Source organism: Cavia porcellus, unplaced genomic scaffold, assembly GCF_034190915.1.
Source record: "Cavia porcellus strain 051 isolate PalLab524CR breed Dunkin Hartley unplaced genomic scaffold, mCavPor4.1 scaffold_16, whole genome shotgun sequence".
Classification (NCBI taxonomy): Eukaryota; Metazoa; Chordata; class Mammalia; order Rodentia; family Caviidae; genus Cavia; species Cavia porcellus.
In genome coordinates this window covers 63692231-63713214 of record NW_026947499.1, presented here as the reverse complement: position 1 = coordinate 63713214, position 20984 = coordinate 63692231, and the positions used below count along the sequence as shown (strand labels likewise).

The window sequence follows — 20984 nt, the reverse complement described above, 5'->3', positions numbered from 1 at the left end:
TCACAAAAAGATCTAAATTTCTGCAATTCAATTTAAGAAAAATCAAGTTGCCTGTTAATATACTTCCACATACCAGTGTTCTCGATCTATTGAAAATATCATCAGAGTTAGCAGGAGCCTTGGACAGCAAAATGACAGTCTGGCTCCTTGTTCTTTTACCCTCAGTCAGTTCACACACATGTGAACTGGCTGCTGCCACAACACAGTAGGTTATGTTCAGCGCAAGACAGATGCACCTCATTCAAAAGAAGGATTATCTGGTTAGACGTAGAGGTTTAGTACCTTTTCTGATGACTTAGAGAAATAGCTGCTCAATGTTCTTCTAAATATGATACCATTTTGGCCTAACGTTACAGGCCTGTTATATGTTGACATACTAAAGAAATATGTACCTATAAACATGAAGTCTATATAAAGTTCTCCTTTTGGTAAAATTATACAGCAGAAAACTCAATCATAATACAAATGACATTAACTTCCTGCCAACTAAGTGCCTTAAAAGAGCCTCAAAAAAGAACTCTCCTAAAGCAGAATGAGTTTCAAAGCACCTCTCAGCTAACACGTAGACAGCTGAATATCAGTGCACACAAAAAACACAGAATATATGCACTTAACTTTATGTATATGGAATAAAGACTTGTGTCCTTTTCATATTTCTGGAAATAGGTTCAGAAGATTTTTCTACTTTTGACTTGACTTTCCTGAACAGTTAAATCTTGGAATCTGGGTACTGCTCAGGGGAAGAATGCATACCTCACATGCCCAAGTTCACAGGTTTGCTCCCAAATGCTACAGTAATTAAATGCATGGATACAAACACATACACAAAAAATAGGAAAATAAAAATAAAATCAATATTGGCCAATATAGGTAAGTAGAAATAAATTTTAAACTTTAATACCTAAAAATACAATTGAATAGGAAAAAAGGTAAAACACATGAAGAGGGATTTCCAAGAAGCAGGATTTTCCACAATAAACATGTTCAACATTCTACTAACTAAAAATATGCCAAAAGAAACCACAGTAAGATGTTATTTTGTACTCCTCAGCTTGGCAGCAATTTTGCTCTGGTCATCTCAAAGGTTGGCTGGGATCTAGAGTCCTGAAAATTTTATTATAGTGGTAGGAACATTGCTTTTGCTAGTAGTTTGACTTTATGTATTGAAGGTGAGAATGTGCTTATATGGTCCAATCCAAGAGTTCTCTTCAAGGTATACACCCCTCCTGTGCACCAGACGTCACATAAAAGAATTTTCATAGCAGCATTTCCTTTTATCTATTTCAAACAAACATGCAGTTCATACCTAGCAACTAGAGAAGGGAAAATATTATGATATACAATGGAAAAATATTCAGCAGTGAAAACTCACACTGTTATGAACATAAAAAAGTGACAAAAATCCAGTTTAATTTCATTTATTATTCTTTAAGTATACATACATAGAAGCAGAATGATAAAGGACAGGAAGCCTACAGTCAACACAAACACAAGACAGGACTCTGATCAGACAGGCCAGAAGACAGGTCAGGGAAGAGCACAGTGCCTCAAAGGAAAGGCAGAAGGTGGGCGGCAGGCACACACAGGGTGTGCTTATCACTATTACTCCTTAAACTTTAGCATATATATATAAATACATATAATGCACATGAATGCATTTGTAGGTATATGTAACTTTAAAACTTGGGATGGTTTTAACAGCAACAGCAGCGACAAAGACTGTAGACATTGTTTGAGATGATGTAGCGTAGCCTGGAGTGCTGCAATTTAACTCTTTCACTGACCTTTGGCTGTAACTGCTGTTTTTGTGTCCACTTCCTTCATCCCTGATAGTGGACACTATTATCTTGCTCTGGGGGTCCATCACATTCTAAGGGCTCAATACATGTGGACAGTAAGGATGACTAACCTGACCTGACAGGCATTTCCAGACCTAGGGAAACTCTGGAAATATGGGTCACATGCAGACAGTGGTCACTTTGCTTATCTGGGTTTGTGACTTAGTACATTTCTGCAAATGTCTGTTCCCTTTGAACCTTTCCTCTACCCTTCTCCTCTCTGAGGGTTTAAGGTTTGAAACAACACTGATGAGATCAGACTCAGTATTCCCTTTAAAAAGTGTCTTCTGCTTCCAGAGATAGCAGCTTTCTCAGAGAGAAACTATCAAAGGAGTCATGGCCACCTGATCCTGTTTCTGCAAGCAACAATGTGACACATCCACCAGGCGTGGCTGTCCCTGTGCCAGACGGTTCCCTGCACACTCAGCCCTGGCTGCTGTCTGGGGAGTCTCTCAAGATGCACAGGGGGCTCCTGAATGGTCACACAACTCCTGTGTTTTTACCAAGGAATCTACAGTTTACACGCATGGCATTCATGGAAGGGAGCAGACACACAGCTTCCCAACTGAACAAAGAATTCAGCTGAACCAAAACTAGCACTAGGGTCAATCTCAGAAATGGCAGGGAATAGAAACTCCATTTTCAGAATTTTCTGGAATTTATTTCCCTTTAACGCTGAACATAAAATCTAAGATTTCTCCAATGTCTTTAGAGACAAACACATACTAACTGAAATCTAAAAACAATAATTATGGAGACTGAAGTGGATTCTGACATTTCAGAGAAGCTATTAAGCAAAACTCCACAATAAAATCAAACATAATGAAACAATCAAAACTGGAAGACCTTTGGTACTTTTCAATAATAAAAAACAAAAGTAAGTTTAGTTCATTATTAAATTCATGTAATATAAAAATATCTAGGCACATGTTGAATTAAATCTATACAACAGAAACAAATCTAAAATATATTACAGCCTAAGGGCAAAACACCTTTCTTTTCTTCTCTTTGATTTTAGTAAGATACCAGAATTTGAAACATTTTCCCAACTAATTTTTCATTTTGTCTGTATACATCTAACAGGATGGCACTCTATATTTTATCTGTTTTTAAAATGGCATACTTTGATTTTTAGTATCACGCTTCCTGTGTCCCAAAGAGTTTAATACAAGAAATTAAAATTCTGCCTAGAAATGCCCTTGATGTTATATGTCTGCCTATAAATCCACTTCTTTCCTAGGTTTTTAAGACTGTGATTATCAAAATCTAAATAAAAGCAACTAAGGGAACAATAAAATCATTATTTCATGCTTGGAATTCAGCTGGTAGAAGAATACAAGTAAGGTCACAATATTCTGTGAACATGGCCTGGTCCCAGAGGGCAATGCCCAGGACTCTGCGGGGCCTGGCTACTCTGGTAAACCCCACACACTGTGCTTCTATTCCCCCATAATGAGCACAGGAAGCACTGAAGGATATTCTCGTGTATTTCTTTGCTGATCCAAAAACAAAAAAAAATTGTGATGATATGTAAAAGTTGTAGTACTTTAATACTGTTATCCATCTAGTATGCTTAACATAATCATACTAGTTAATTCAAAAGTTATTAGGAAAAATCTTGGTCACTTCCTCTGTCTAGCGAGCATGGTATTGATCCTTCATGCCCAGAATTTGCAAAGCTTTAATCTTACCAAGTGGATCCTCAGCACTCACTGCTAAGAGTAGAATAAATAAATGCAAGGTGAGTAATTACAACATAACAATTTTTAAAATTGCTGAATGTTAAAAAAGAAACTTTAAGTATCATCAGAGAACTCACATATTCAAACACAATAACCAGTTAGGGGGGAAAAAAAATTCCTACATAGTCCCTGGGATTTATCAAATGGAATTTGACCTGGGTCTTGTTTTAACACCAACAAATCAGGAACATTCATGACTTGACAAAAACTTCCCTGGAAGAGAAAACTGTGGATCATGTATCTAATCTAGTCCAGAAGAACTCTGTCATGCTCTTCTGATTGTAGTCTGGACTGTTAAGTCTCAGTTTTAGCATTCACAAATTTCTACAGAATACTCCCACATCTAGCACAGCGTGAAGCAGGAGATGGGGGAGAGGGCTTTTATTCATTTGCTCTTTCAATATCTCATGAATTTCTTTCTCACAATCATAATGACAGGTCTAGCATCAGGACAGCTGGAATAGTTGAGTTTTGTAGTCAACCCTTTGAGAGTTTATCCTAGTCAAGGATGTTCCCATGTTTGGCAATTCCAAACTCTAAAAATTAAGGACACAGAAAAGTAGTCTCTGCCCTAGTAAAGTAGACATGTTCGGTGTTTATCAGCACCCACTGCAGTGGGAGGAGAGATTTTGCTTGCCAAGCACAACTCAGAGATACTTTCTGGACAGCCCTTCCTCGTGCACGCTGCTCTGGACACTCACTTTACTTATCCATGGAACGAGAACATGTATCTGTATTACTCAGAAAAGTCCAAGACTGGGCTGGAAAAAACACTAGCAAGGTAGAGGAACAATGAAAAGTAACACAGGAAAAAAAAATTTAATTGTATAGCAATATTACTTTCTTTTAATATGCTTCATCACAGGTTCATAAAATACAACTAATTGAGATCTTCCCTTCTCAAAAAAATAGAATCCCTTCACAAAATAGAATAAGCAGCCATTAGGGGAGCTGCATTTTAAATATATGTGCTTTAAATATTTAAATATATGCTACAGCTGAAATTGCCTTCAGATGCTGATCTGACAGTTTTCCTATAAATGTATTAGCTACTTTGTGCACCTCTTAAAATATATCTTTCAAGCAGTCTTGTGCATGAAACTTTGCCCTTCCAAGAGATAAAGAAGCATGTATTTTCCAAAATAGCAATTATTTTCATTTCTGTAACTTGGTGGCACTGATTTTATATTTCAACTATGATTTCTGGAAATATATAGGAGTTTAGAGGATTCATAGGGATAAGAGTTTCCAATTTAAAAAAAAAAAAAACCTCTAGAACAACTTTTTCAACAGATGCAGTTACAAAGCATTGGCAGAGTGATGTCTGTGGTTCTGCAGAAAAATCTTTTTCAATCAGCATTGCTTTTTTCTTTCTCATTCAGATTCTAATAGCCTGGCAGATAATGTCAAAAATGCAGTCCAAGAAGCTCACAGATATAATACTGTATCTGCTACAAAACTGGCAGATTTAGCATTTTCTTCCTGGTAGTGCCCCCACTTATTTGTCAGTTATTAAAAGCATCTTGAAAACAGGTAACAGCACTTTCAGATGAGGCAACTGCAGGACAACCTGAAAATAAGGAGGGAAAAAACCCCAAACCCACCACAGTCCTGATTTGGTTTAAAGCAATCATGCAATCCCCATTATACCCCCATCTTCCAAAACACCATTTCCATGGCAAGCAAAGTTACTGGTGGTGCGTGTGGCTTTTGTCACAGTGATGCATTAGGTAAGCAGGTGTGTGCTGAGTACCAGGAGGTGTTGTTCCAAATGCATCTCCATCACCTCCCACTTTTCTCCTCTAGGGTTCTGCCTGTAAAAAGGAAAAAAAGGTACCAGTTATTGGATTGCACTGCATTGACAAGAAAATTATCCCTTGGCAGTGACTTTTTTTAAATGTCAGGAACATACTTGTTGGAAATCATAATACATCATTCCTATATGATTAATAAGAGCACATCCTGGGTTTTAGGATCAGAGCCCAGATTTACATCATACCCATCCAACCTGCCAATATAACAGTGTACAACAGTCTGTTGGCTCTCTCACAAAGGTATCAGCTCATGAGTAGATGAGTGTTACCACACTGAGGAGCCAGCAGACTTATGGGTTAATGGTGACCCTAGATGAAGGACAGCTCTGGTGTGGACATGTCTGGTAGTAAACAGTCAGTGTCCCAAATGCCGAAATGCCAATTCATCACTCTCTCATGAACCAGTCTCTGAACCACTATGACCTGGCCCAGAGGGCTCTGTGACCCATCCTGGCACTGGCTGGCCAGTGTGCAGGTTTGCCAGCTGTTACACCCTTTCAGTATTACTGCTGAATGACTGGGACCTGGAAGCAGAAATTTCTACAATAGGCTTTCCCCGTAGACTACTAAAATAACAAACTTGATGGGTTTCTATCTGAAAAGTAATGCTGAGACGGCCTCTTTTGCTGAGGTTAGGTATGTACCAAGAGGTAGGGGGCATCTACCATGGCTCTAGGCAGACATGAAGGAAAGTGCTCCCTGACCCTGGAGTTTCCAAGCTCTCCACCTCCAAGAAATATGGGCAGTCTTTTAAATATTACAATGCATTTAATTTTTACTTTCAAAAATTCTATGCTGGTCAAATAATACATGCAGAGCCAATGTGGTCTGTAGCCCACCATTTGGAGATTCCCTCTTTCCCCTGTCACGTCTGTTTTGGGGAGCAGCCTAGACCCAGTTGGGTCTGTAGGGCCCATGAATGTTCCTTTCCTATTGTGCAGAGCAATTACAGATTCTTATAATGTCTCAGTGGGCTTTCCAGTCTTATCTTACATGTGGATATCCCACAGCAGGAAGAGGGAGGGAGGGAAGAGGAGGGAAGAGGAGGCTTCATCTTCCACACATTAAATCTGTGAATGCTCAGTGAAAGCCTGTGACTGTGACAATACAATGAATTATTACTGAGGTTAAAAATAAGAAGTCACAGAATGTACGTTGCAGAGTTGTTCTAAGCAGCACAGGCACTGAACACGGACCTCTGCTCTGGTCCCAAATGCTTCAGCCCAGGACAGGTGACTCAGCCACCTGAAAGTGGAAGGCTCAGTGAGGGGGATGCTCTGGCTCTTCCTGCCTTTGGATTGGTTGACTGAAATCAGGTCAACTTCACTGGCATTACAACCATGAGTGTCATTCATGCGAGAACGTATGCTTTATAGATCCAATAGAGTTCAGTGTGCTGGGGGGGGAGGGTCTATTGAATCTTAAATCTTAAGTTTGTAAATTGTTTGATATGCAGGTTTTTGGTTTCGTGAAATTTTTTAAAAATAAAATTTACAAAACAGAATGGAAAAAAATCAATTGGAAAAATTACTGAATGTACTATTAAAAACAAAAAAACTACTAGACAGATACACATAGAGATACAGATATATAACAGTCACTATCGTCACATAGCCAGTCAATTCAGAATTCAGTGAGATAACACATCTTTTAAAATTATGGTTAGGTATTCAGACTGAACACAACAAATATGTCTTGGGTGAGGCATGACATGCATGGGAACTTGCTTTTGTGTTAACAAAAATTAAAATCTGAGGAAACAGCATGAATTTACAGGTAAAAGTTTCAACTAAGAAGGAAGAGAATGGGAAGGAGACTTTGGCTTGAGTGGAAGAAACACTGAAGGACACAGCTCTCAGGGAGATAGGGTCGATCCATTAAAGGGAACAGAGGCAAACTTTACTGGCCTTGCTGGGGTGGGCAAGGACTGGAAATTTTCTACTGGATCGTGAATCTGGCATTTTTTAGAGACTTCTTCCTTCAATGTAGGCTCTGGATCAGTGATTTCTCTCACTCCTGGAGACAGGAGGTGCACCCCTGCAGCTGCTGTGCACCTGGCCCTTACAACGAGGGAAGGAAGATACGGCGAAGGTGCCTTCCACATACTGCTGACACAAGAGGGCGGGGAAATGGACACCGTCACTTACATCAGCAGCAGGGATGGATTAGGACTGGAGAATCCCTGTCTCTTGTCCCGGGGGAGGGGGGGTCCTGTCCTACCTCCTTGCACCATTATGCACGCCATGCAGAGTTGGCTAGGAACAGGCTCTCTCTCCTGGCTGGTTTGAAAAAGCAAGAGGTCACAGATGTTACAGCCTTGAGGAAGTGAATCCTGGCAGTGGCTGTGGGTGTGGGGACATGACAGCTCCCTGCCCTTTAAAAATGTCAGCCTGCAGATGCACATTCTCTAGGGAATCTCCACCTTTAGGGGAAAATGTAACAAACATAGGAATCATACAGTATTTTATAAAAGGTTTTTACACAGACAATGATGCCTACTGGATTTATGTATCCTTTACATAACCTCTATCCCAGTTTCTTCCAGTTCTCTGAAGATAAATCTGAACTGTTTGATATCTTTGGATGAACACATTATAAAAAATATTCATTTTCCTAACAAGTATCTAAATGTTCTATCCTTACAAAAATAGTTCTAAGAACCAGTAACTACTTTGTGTGTGGGTTTTGCCTCTGCTTAAAACATGTGCAGAATCTACCCACAACCATCTGGGGACTTACTGATGTAAAAACAAAGCAAGATTTTTATACCAGCTCCACGCTGCAGATGCTGATGTATAATTTATCTTATTGATAGTCCCTGCACAGCCTTGAAAGACCTATTACAGATGACAAAGTTCCAGTAATGCACTTCCATTTCAACTATGCTAAAAAAAAATTACAATTCAGTCTCAATTTTAAATATAGTCAAAACCTTAATTATTGTATATATAAAGACCATAAAGAAATATGCAAAAAGGCAATGTGGTTATCTCTGGGTAGTCATTTTTACGTTCTATTTTGTGTTTTTGTGTATTTTCTTAATTTTTCTAAATGAGTTCAGATTACTTCTATAATTTGAAAAAAAATTGCTTTTTTAAAAATAAATGAAAATATTACTTTACTTAATACCATTTTAGCTTGAAAGTAAATCCATAATTAATGAAGTTGTGAAAATATATATCATTTCTGCTTTTTAGCCCTAAACAAGTGACAAGTTTGAGTCCTCAAAGACAAAAGATGTAATAAAGAGGCTTTTAAAATACCATGATTGATTTAGGATTACAGTAGTTTTCTTCAAAGCTGATCACTTGTTACTGTAGACCATCTTCTGTCCAATGTAAGTAGATTAAACAGCAAAAGACCTTTCAGATACGGCTCTGAGTCTGCTATTTCAAGAAATGTAAACTACATCTGTACTGTAGCCATGGGGTCATCAAATCTGCAGGTGCTCACACCTCATATAAAATGTCATAGTATTTGGATGTAACTTATATATGTACTCCTGTATATTTCAAATCATCACTAGATTACTTCAGTATAGTGCAAATGCTATGTAAACAGGTGTCATACATTACTCATAAAATAATAACAAGAAGAAAATCTGTACATGCTTAGTACAAATGTAACTTCTTTAAGTATTTTTGATCCATAGTTTGTTGAATCTATGAATATGGAACCCACTGATACAGACAATGAATTGTAATATAAATCTGCAATTCAATATAAAAAACAGCTATTACTTTTTGCTGCCTGAAATTCTTCTTGGAAAAACAGGTAGAAATCATAAGTAAACTAATACTTAAATTGATAGCAACAACTTAAAATTAAAAAAGAAGTGGTATATTTGTATATTTTAATGCTGTATAGTTTAAAATTATGTATCTAAAAAAACAAAAATTAAAAATTTAGCAAACTATACAGTATATGTATCCTTTTAACACTTCCAACCTCAATTCCTAACAATTTAAGAAAGATGAGTTCTAAACAAAGAATTAGAAAAGAGTAGCTTACCGTTGATGTCAACCTTGGTTTCAAGCCTAAGAATGAAAGCACTGTGTTGCTCTCTTTTGCTTCAAAAAAACTGTCATAATCCTAAAAAAAGAGAAGGAAACAATAAAACCAATAATCAAAAACAAACAATTATCTTTATAGTAAGTACTTTCAACAAACTTTTGGTCGAAGTAAAAGATGAACCACTGCTTTATCCAGGCCACAGCTTCACACACCTACTGGATTTCATCTGCTAGAGCCTAAAAATTTCCTGGAAGATGATGATGAAGTGACAAGTTTATGATACAAAACCTGTAACAAAATTAAGATGTAAAGCACTGAACACAGAAATGAAACAGGAATACACTTCTCTTTTCTCATGTGCTGAACTAATAGTTACCTGTATGAAATCACCCTGACCTAGGGTTTTATTCTAGGCTTCAATATGGAAGCCTGTCTCTCAATTACACATTGATATTTTGCTGTGCAGGATTTTAAACAAACAAATTCACTGGGTAAACAGAAAGTCTCAAAGGTCTGCATGTGCCAATGTGAGTGGCTCTACTCCGCTTTTGAAGTTTCCCACATTCTTGAGGCTGTCATCAGAATAAAATAAAAAGATCAAATAAAACAAGATGAAACTATATTTTCTATAACATTTATCTTTGCTTTAGACAAAATCATTTTTCTCTTCCTACTGTCGCAAAAGAAGGCATCAAGAAACCGGTCAGTGTACTTGTTTCTTTTCAAAACTATGCATATATATCATACTACCTAGCTTCTAAGTTGATGTAAAGCAGTTTCATAATTTGGTACTTTGATACCTACATCCTAAGAATAAATATTGTAAGCAGACGACGACTAGTATTTTTAGGCATTTTGAGGAAGGTGTTTTCAAACGCAATGTATTTAATCTTCACCACAGCCAGTAAACTGGAGTTCTGGAAAAGGTGAGTTGTCCAAGTTTGACAACTAGGAAGTGAGACTGCAGCTGTCTAGGGCCATGTCTCCTGGCCCTGAAAGGCCCTTTTTATACCCTTGAGACCCAGGGGAGCCTGCAAGCTGCAGATGTGAAGCCCTAGTGAATTCACTGCTGTGCTGAGCCAAAAGGACTTCTGAAACAAGTCTAGAAATCTAAGTGAATCAATGACCAGCCGAGGTCTTTCTTGCAATACATGCCTCATTTGATTAAAATTCTGCATTATTTGGGCCTGTGGACAGACTCTTTTGTCGAAAATCTTCAGCAAATAAAATCTCATGATTCTGAAAGGAGTTGTGATTTTAATTCAGTCATCTTATTAATTTAAAATGCTGCTTCTGTGATTTAGGATCAGCCCTACAGAGACGCCTTCTTTGACCAAACCAAGATGGAGTCACATGTCTAAGAACAATGGCTCAGCATTCCATTTTAAATCACAAGAAGGGGTAGAGTTAGCGACTGAAAGGTGGGCACAGTGCCACTCAGGGCAGGGAGTAGCAGTAGTGAAGAGCAAGTCAACAGCAGCAGCACTGACTGGGATCCACGTGTGCTAAGCTTTCTAAGCCAAGAAAACGATTCTGAATTTTACCACAAGTACCAAAGGAAATTATGGAAAGGCTTTGAACACGGGAGCAAAATGACCAGGTTCTCTTTAAGAACATCCCTAAAGAGTTACATAGCAGAAAACTCAGAAAAAGGCAGCAAGAGGAGAAAACAGGAAAGGTCAGGAGAAAACCCTGGTGACTCAGGAAATAGACGGGAGAGCCTGAAGCAGTGCAGTGGCTGTGTGTGAGCTGGAGAGACAAAGCCGCTGGAGACATGTGGGTTACATGTGGAGACGAAGGAGAAGTAACAGTGAGAGTGCCTCTCACAGGACGGAAAAAACTGGGCAAAAACGAGATAGACAGCAAAGTTGGAGTTGAGTTCAAAATGTTAGGTTTGAGAAGTTGTATGAGACATTTGGCCAAAGAAAATTTTAACCAGGCAGTGGTTCCAGGATACTATGGATCTCATGGAATTTATAAGAAAATCTATGAATTTTTGCATGACAAAATATCCCACTTTATCACAAATAGGTCTAAGTTTGATATGTAATGTAGGCAAAATCTCGTAATTAAAAATGCTGCTATAAAGTTATTTCCAAAAAACTCAATAACATTCTGCTGATCTAGGTTCAAGAAATATCTGTTCAGTACGTGCTAAGTGTGATAAATGGAGGAAGAGGCTAAACTATGGCTAGATTCATTCCGTGCTTTACACATCCACAACACACAAGTTTCCTTGTTCCTCTCTATGCCATATTCTGTCTCTACCCTGTCTTATACTTTCTAGCTCTGAGCTCTGGCTCCATAAGCAACAAAATGCTTATACCTTAAACACGATGAGTTTAGGTCACAATTGGTGATCTTGCAGTACATATGGCAGACCTCTCAGGAAACCCCTCGCAATTTTATGACCTCTATATGTCATAAGCTAAGCTATGATATTACTTAGCCCTTAAACCTCTCCATTGTTCTGTATTTGTCTGCATCATCCCAATCCAAGCTGGAGTTCTAGAATAGGACGCCATGTATGGGCCACTGCCTAATCTTACCTACTCCTATCTGGTACCATTCTGTGAGGACAGACTGATTTGTGAAAACTGTAAATTTGGTCCTATCACTCTGTAATTAAATCCTTTGCTTCAAGACTGTTCACTGCTTTTACAATATAGACTAAAATCCTCAATGTGGCACAACAGCCTCACCTATCTAGTTTAATTCCACCTAATTCATCAGTTTTAGGAGGAAAATAAAGGTCTTCTATTTCCATCTGCACTGACACTACCAGGTTCACAGATTCATTTCTGAGAAACAATAGGGCCTGTGCTCGGTCATCACCAATTGCGGGCGGAATGTCCGGCAGCCTATGAGTTACATGACCCTGATGACCTGCTTACCTTCCTAAGTCTTTCTTCCTCTCTGCATCAGATCCTACCAAAGCCCCTTGGAACTCTACATTTCTAAGAAATAATGGGGTCTTAAGTAGACACTTCTGTTAGGGTTCAAGTGAAAAACCAATGTTAGAGATATTTATAAGCTGAGGATAAAAATCTACAACAGGTGGAGTTAACAATAGTCTTATTCTTCCACAAAACTCACCTAAGGGCATTATCCGCACACACTGATTAGACTATTACGGTCTAAGTAAGCATTTGAGACAAAGGTATTAAAGTTCTTTGCCCTTATTAGATTTCCAAAGGTAACCGGAAGGCCCACAGCAACCACTCTGAAAAGCTCCATTGCTTTCCACAGCTCCGGCACTGACAGCTAAGTGACAGACCTGTATTATTTCTAGACAGCAAGGGCATAACTAAACAGAAGGCTGCAGGGAACAAAACAGGTTGACAAAAAGGAAACAGTGGCAGCCATCAGTCTAAATAAGTCCAGGTAAATCTGGTTCACTCAAAGAAAGAAAATTTTTAAAAAATTTTTCTTAATACTGCCAGATTTGTTGCTGTTACTGCTTAAATTGGGCAAAGAGTTCTTTCTGCCTATATTTCTTTCAAGCCTGAGGGCAGCCTCTGAGGAGAATTCCTTGATTTAGTAGATAAGGACCGTTAATGCTATACTATATTTTATGATGATGCAGAAAGAAACCAGTTGTCAGTTCCAGTCCCGGTAAGACAGGCAAGATACAGCAATCTAAACCAGCTTCATGCAGCAATTGTTAAGTCAAACAGCAAAATATGCATGAGTCCAAAGGTAAGGATTTCAAATTTATAATTCGTGTTTATTATTTCTAACTATCCTGAGTCAAAGTGGCAGTGGAGGAAAATGATATCTACCTCTTATTCAAGTGCTGAAAGTGGAGAGGAAAAGTATTTGTGCTAGACCTAGGAAACGGAACAGCAACGAAATTTTAAGAAGTAGATATGAGTGTTATTATGCTTTGTGTCTAGATGTTCCCCTAAAGGTCACGCAGGTTTAGATTGGGCTTTTTGGAGGTGGCTGAACCTAGAGTGTGTGATTGATCTGTGGTACAATGCTGGGATTAAGGGTGGGTGATTGCTAGATCAAGCCGTTTATTGGATTGGCACTGCCCCAATTCCAGCAGACTGCATAAAATATAAAGGACAGAAAGAGGTGTTTTTCCTCTTTTGCTGCTTTTGCTGTCATCCACCACCATGAACTGTTGCCCCTATGCCATGCTCCCTGTCTTGGAGGCAACTGATCATGGACCATAACGTCTGTAAAGTGTGAGCTAAATAAACCTTTCTTCTTTTAACTTCAGGTGTCAAGCATTTTGTCTCAGCAATAAAACAAAAGTAACTAAGACAAGATATACAGCAAATACAGCTGAACTGAGGGCAAAAACAGCAGGAGAAACTACAGCCACAAACACAGAAGAGTCCTTCCCAAAGAAGCCTCACAGAACTGCAAGCCTGACATTTCTGTCATTCTCCATTAAGTCACAGGCATTCAGTAAAATAGGATTATATGCCCTCTCTTATGGCTGCTCACACTGCTAAGCAGTTTTATAGGTAGCTGTATTCACAGAATTATATCAATATAAATATAAGACATTTACATAGTGGTTGTTACAGTTGCAGCACAGTATGACATTAACTTCAGCAATATTGTACATTTGTGTATGAACAGAGAGAGAAATGAGAGACACTAATAAGAATATCAATTCTCTTTCATCTTTCCAAGAAAACAATGTGTACTATGCAGATTTTAAAATCAAGGAATACACACTTTAAATACAAAACAGAGCTGAAGCAGTTTAGAAAATGAGAAGGCAGAGCTTAATGAAAAGCCTACCTCTGGAAGAAAGGGAGGTCACATATAAAAAAGGGCAAAGGAAAACCATTTTTCACTTGTTATCCTACTATGACAGGGTTGTTGTCTTAACACTGATCTTAATTAACATGGCCTTGTTATCTTAGGATATCGGTGTTCACTTTTCACTACCTTTAACTGCATAAGGTTCTCAATGAAAGAAGAATATTACCAAAGAAAAGTGCCAGTGTAGCTATAGTTGAGATATATTGCTAAACATGCCAGGGGGTGGCCCCAGACTGTCTGGATGAAGGTTTTCAACATTCACAACACAAGTCATCGTTTTTATGGAAGTCACATCCCAGGGATTCACTGATGTAAGACACTGAGGTGAACATCTTAGTAAGGTGAAAATGAGAGATTAAACATTTGTAGACCAAAGAATAAAAACTGTGGTTTCACAGAAGAGCTAAAACTGCAAAGAATATCTAATTGAACTGTTGTGCTTTGGGGCACACAGCTGATGAGCACCAAGTAAAAGGGAAGAATCTATATGCTGGTTTGTAGCACTTTGTTTTCCCCTTCTTGGTGTCTGGGTTGATGCTACATAAGAATATTTGCAGTAAGACCTTTGATGAAGGAAATTCTCCTTGATTACATAACTGATCTTTCAGAAGGACTTCAAATTTAGGTAAAAGATTCCCTAAGAAAATCGTACAGGTGGGGTAAGTTTCGAATAGAAGTTATGTCCCAGAGACCAATGTAAAAGTTCAGAAGGTTTAGTAAACTTACTTTTGACAAATGTAATAAAAAGGGAACACAGCAGGGTCTGGCCTAACACACTTTGAATTGTGCACAGCATTTAAACATGGGAGGATCCCAGAGGACAGCCTGGCTTCATCCCTCGGCTGACAACTCTGCATCAATGCACCTATTTAGAGCCAATATTATCGAAGCATGTTCTATGCCCCTAGCATAGTTTTAATGGGTGCTTGATACCAAGATAAACAGGTCAGAGAGCGCACAGAGGGTGATGGGGCACAAGGAGCGCATGGCCGACTGAGGGTAAAGACATATGGAAAAGTTCTATGAGATAAATGTCATAATGAAACAGAAAAAAGACACAGGTTTGCTGGAGATGCAGGTGGGGAGTAACAGCCAAAGTCAGTTAACAAGAGATGGTGAAAACAGCACATCTGACTTGAGTTTTGAGAGAGAGAATTATCAGGTGTTAGAAACAAATGGGTCCATGAGATGAGGAAAATCGGTGTAGGGATGTGTTATGGTTTATATCTGGATGTCCCCCCAAAGTCTCTTGAGTTCAAAGGCGGGGATTTTAGAGTGACTGGGTTATGGGAGCATTATAGCTGACTCGCTATTTTAGAAGGTGGGGACTGATCAGAAGAAGCAGGTCACGGGGGGAGTGAAAGCTCTATCACACTGGTAAATCTCCTTTCTCAGTTCCTCCTTTCACTCTCTCTGCTTCCTGGTTACCGTGACATGTGAGGCTTCCCTTCCCACCTTGCCCCTGTCATACTGCTTCTGTGGAGCCAACCTGCCTTGGACTGAAATGTGAGCCAAAATAAACCTCTCCTCCTTTAAATTGTAGATGTCAGATACTGTCTCTGACACGAAAGTGACCAAGATAAGGATTTCGAAGGTTCCACCTTCACAAATTGTACAGATGCAGCCATTAACCTACATAAATAACAGCCACTTCTTAGAGCATAATCTAATGGTAAAAAACTGGGACTTCAGCCTTCCTTTTATTTCTTATTGATTCTCGATAGCTCCATTAACACATAATTACTACAGATGGCTACAACACAGGTCACAATTTCTCTCCCTAATTGGGATCTACTCCCTTCTGAAGGAGAGTGGGGCAACAGCTAACCCAGTGTTTCTCAAATGTGGCCACTGAAGTACTCCAAGAGGCTGAAAATGTAAATGGACCAGCTAGAGTAGAAGTAAACTATGGCAGGAACTGCGAACTACAAATAGTGCTTAGTTTTTTAAAGGATTGGAAAACAAAACAGAAACAACTAAACAAAAATCAAAGCAAAAAAAATATGCAGCAGAGCACTACATGGTCCTTAAAGTCGGTAATATTTACTGAAATGCTTGATTCTTGATTTGGAGGACTGCATATACCTTCAAGCAGTCCCTGCAAATATGAAATTCTTTGAATACTAAAAAGTTCATGAAAATGGGACATGCAGAACTATATCAGTATACATTTTGCTATTTAATAAATGTATTTTGCCATGTGTCAAGACAACTATATTTTCCAGACAGACTTCATTCTATGACCCTGAGTATCTCTAGGGCCTGAGAGATCAATGCCTACAATAATTGTCTAATTTTAACTTTTCCTAACTTTAATTGCATCAAGTGGCTTTTTATGGACCTTGAAGTTAGGTTTTGGGGCCACCAACCAGCCCCAAAATATTTTTGTAGCTTGACAAAGGACCCTAAGGACAAGGGAATGTAACAGCCAACAATGAGAATGTACTTCCTAAAATAGCATTCCACTGACTGTAGTCTTCAGAACAGTTTGCCAGTAATGAACTGTTATTTCAAGTGGCTGAAAACAAACTAGCCCATGATAGAAAAATGATTAAGCTGATTATCATAATCACCCAAAGGAATGATATGCAATCTCTAAACTTAACTTTACAAGTCATAAAAACTATCTTTGCTAGAAAATAGAGCATGACACAAAATGGTATATAAATAGTATGATCAATAGTGTGATCTGAAAAATTTAAAGGTACATTTAAGAAAAGAGAAAGTGTATAGAACAAAAGATTGCAAAAAAAGGTAAAAAAACAAATTGTTCTTACTTTCCCTTTTTCATTTTACAAACTACCTTTACTGGCATATTCATTATATTACCTATAGTACTGTCGGAGAAGTAAGAAAAATAGTAAGATTGATTCAACAATTAATTCAGAATGAGAACTTTCAAATATCTTGTTTCTAGCAACTTTATTTGAAGATCACTTTATGTATTTATGTATTTGTGTCTGGGAATATTAAAAAAATATATATATATAATAGTAAATGGTCTTTTTTAAAAAATAAAACCTTACACGTAAATCAAGAATTTCTAAAACATAATTACAGGAATAGGTCTTTATGCTTCAAAAAAAAATCCACATGTGTACTTAAAATATATGATCCCCAAAGTCTTCTCCCATGTCTTACATGAACGCTGCATTGAGCACAACTACAGCTGTGTATGTGCAAGTGTGCATGTGGTGAGCTCCTGAGCTTCCACCAGTGGCTAGCAGAGGTAAACACAGGAAAGGGAGGACCTAAAGACCCCCTGTGACCTCCTGACATTGAATTTAATCCCTCTCTAGGCTATTTCCAGATTTTAAATAACCAAGGTAATATGTGCAAAGGCAGTCACTGTTAGCTCCAAATCACTATTTAAACAAAACCACTAGTTTACTGACTTTGGATTTGGTTAGCAACTAATCCAATGCTTAGACAGAAATTTTACACTCTACAAGTACCTTTTTTTTTTTTTTTGAGAGGTTTCCCTATGTAGTTCAGATGTGCTCTGAACTCACTACGTTCTGCAGGCTGGCCTTGAATTCACAGCAATCCTCCTGCCTCAGCTTCCCAAGTGCCGGGATTATAGGCATGTACCACCATACTTGGCACTATAAATACCATTTGAAAAGTGTAAAAAAGCAAATCAAAATTTTACAAACGTGAATAATCTTGTAAATGGCCTCACAGAAGCAGTCAAGCTTCCTATGAAGTCTGCCACTTGTCCCTCATATAAGCTATCCTTTCACTGTTCTAAGACAAGAATTTATGCAACCAACTTGAACCACATTTTCCACTCCTCTTCAGCTCTGTCCACCTGCCCCTTATGTCAGACTCTAAGTGTTGGCATTCTCAGGCAAACCTGCCCAATACAAAAAATCAAATAACTTGATTTAAAAAATGGAGAAGGAGTTGAATAGATATTTCTCCAAAGATAATATACAAATGATCAAGCGTATTAAAAAGTTGTTCAACATCACTAATCATAAGACATGCAAATTAAAACTACAATGGAGCTATCACTTTACTCCTGTTAGCCATTAGGAGGACCACGAAAGGAAGCAAACAAAGCGGAATATAACAAGTATTGGCACTTTCGTGCACTGATAGTAGATTACAAAGCAGTCTATTAGATATGGGAAATGGCTTGCGCGTTGCTCCCAAAATTAAAATTATAACTGTCACAGTATATGGAAACTCCACTTCTAGGTATAGGAAAAGGAATCGAATGTAGTATGTTGATGAGATGTTTGCGCGTCCATGTGCATAGCATCTCTATTCTTAACTGCCAAGAGATACAAGCAACCCAAATGTCTACTGATGGATGAATGCAGAAACAAAATACAGAACACATAGACAATAAAGTGTAATAAAGCCTTAAAAGAAGAAATCTTGTCCCATGCTATTCCGTGAATAAACCTTGAGAATATTACAGTAAATGGAAGAAACCAGTCATAAAGTTCTGTATAAAATATAATTCCACTAATAGGAAGTATCTAAAGTAGACACAGAAATAGAAGAATGGTTCTTACCTGGCACTTGGGGGGGGGGGAGCAAAAGGGTACTTTTTAATCAACATATAGTTTCAATATCACAATATAAAAAGTTTTGGGCACCTGTTTTATAATAATGTAAATAAATTTAATACCAGCGATCTGTACACTTAAAAATGGTAAGATGGGTAAATTTCATGTTTTTCTATCATAATGATGCCTGATTAAAAAATAAGAAAAATACAACAAGATAGAAGAAGCCCAAATCATCTGAACAGAGACGTTGAATAGTGAGGCAGAAAAGAAATAAAACAGGAGTTGCTATTTTCCTTTTGTGTGAATGGGTACTGCATTTTCACCTCTACAATACTCCACACAGATCACTTATACAGAGAGAATAAGAGCTAAACCTTAAACACGAGGAATAACAAGCTGGGCCAGTTTGGATCTACTACTAGTAACTATCAAGTCAAGAGAAGGGGTTCATGAAGATGTGGGGAGGGGGCTGACCAAAGCCACAGCTGAGCTAGAAAACTAGTTAAGAGAGCCAGAGGAATCCCGTTGCCTGTGTAACGGAGAACATCCTAAGGCTACACCCAAGGATTACTGCGCTACACCTGGCTCTCTTACCCCTGGACACCCCTGCCACAAATGGCCTCCAACTACACCTATGTTTCTGCATCATCCCCTTGATGTCCAAATTCTGGAGTGGGAGGAACAGATAGCCTTGCTTTGAGGCTTCCACTCAGCAGGGAACTCCTTGAAACAGAGAGGATACTGACATGACAAATTAGACAGAGAAGGCAGCTGTCCACACTGAGTGCCACATGGCTTAGCACGGGTTTTTGCCATGTCTTGCATGCCTAGCTCATCTGCTTTAAGGTAAAAGTCCTACATTTGTAGCAACTCAGGCTCTCTGCATGCCGTCACTTGCAATGTGGTCAGTTCCCACAGGTCACCCAACCATCTGAGACCACCAGGACCCATAGTTGGGAAGCAAGGTGCATAGGAGCAGGTGGATAAATAAGCCCAGGGTTAGCCTTCTAGTGCCTTGTCAAGGTCATATTTCCTTGACCTTGATAAAAGCAGACACTGTCTTCCACACTGCTGCCAGAAGAGACTGTGATAACAACGCACAACAGCATCTGCTGTCGCCACCACCATGGAACTCCTGCTGAAGCAGGGATATGCAGTGTAATCAACCAGAAAGATCTGAGTCAGCTCCCAGACAGGCTACCTGAAATAAGTGCTATAGACTCTGCTCACAGAAGTTACAAAGAGGTGAAAATAAGAATAAAGTTAAGTCCTAGAATTCTACACCTAGAAGTTGTATCTCAAGCTATGCAGCTGGAATAAAGGCATTTGTACAGCTGAAAAGTATGAAGGGAAAAAAAATACCGAATTTTTGCTCTCTTGTGTTATGTGACTTATGGCTTTATTTTGACCTGCATAGTCTGTTAATACTTTCAACTATTAAATGCCAATTGTGGTCTGTACATACAACAATATATTTTCTATCCTCTGTAACCATGAATAGCACACACTTTTGTTACCACATACTTCCCCCAATAAACTAGAAAATCATGATTAAAAAAAAAACACACAAAAAGGTAACTTTTATTTTTAAGCGCTCTAAAAACAGTCACAAACTTCTGGGTGGTAAGATAGTAAGACAGATACTAACAACTCTTGCTTACCAAAGAGAAGACCGAGACTTAAAGAGTGGCATGCCAGTGTGTCCCAGCCAATATAAGGTGGTAACAGAACTCAAAGTCATTCCTAGGGTCATGTTTAGGATTCTCCTCAAAATGCTACGAATAAGAACACTGCACAATCTACTTATGGTTACAGCCCAACTGCTCCTTCTCGGAGGGAAGGGTGCTCTTTCTTTCATCCTACTGACAAGTTGGCTATGTGTTTTATGTCAAGCCCCTCAGCACTCCAGCTCCTTTTTCTCTGGGTCAGCTTTAAAAGAAGTGTAGTCCCAAAATAAATGCCAATATATGTTCTCAGAGCTACGAAAGAAAGACACACACACACACACACACACACACACACACACACACACACACGGGAGCCAAGGGGGAGGGGAGAGAAAGGGAGAGAAGGAGAGAGGAGAGGAGGAGGGAGGGGAGGGGAGGGGAGGGGAGGGGAGGGGAGGGGAGGGGAGGGGAGGGGAGGGGAGGGGATAGGAGGGGAGGGGAGGAGAGGAGAGGGAACAGAAAAGGCAAACTTTAAGCTACTCATTAGAAGAGTTTCTCAAACTTTGTTAACCTAAGGAATAAGAAGATGAGTAGACAATTA

General features: G+C 38.8%; 1 protein-coding gene across 3 annotated transcripts in view; it reads right to left on the bottom strand.

Annotated features, from left to right (window-relative positions):
- Positions 1-423: 423 nt before the first annotated feature.
- The window catches only part of Sh3bgrl2 (SH3 domain binding glutamate rich protein like 2), a 64493-nt gene continuing 43932 nt past the window's right edge, over positions 424-20984 (bottom strand). For all 3 annotated transcript variants that reach the window (XM_013142128.3, XM_063226932.1, XM_063226933.1), the window contains exons 3-4: positions 9406-9486; positions 424-5394 (exon numbers count right to left, since the gene is read on the bottom strand). In XM_013142128.3, the coding sequence (XP_012997582.1) occupies positions 5383-5394; positions 9406-9486 (93 nt within the window). In that variant the 3' untranslated portion in view covers positions 424-5382. The remainder of the gene's footprint in view (positions 5395-9405; positions 9487-20984) is intronic.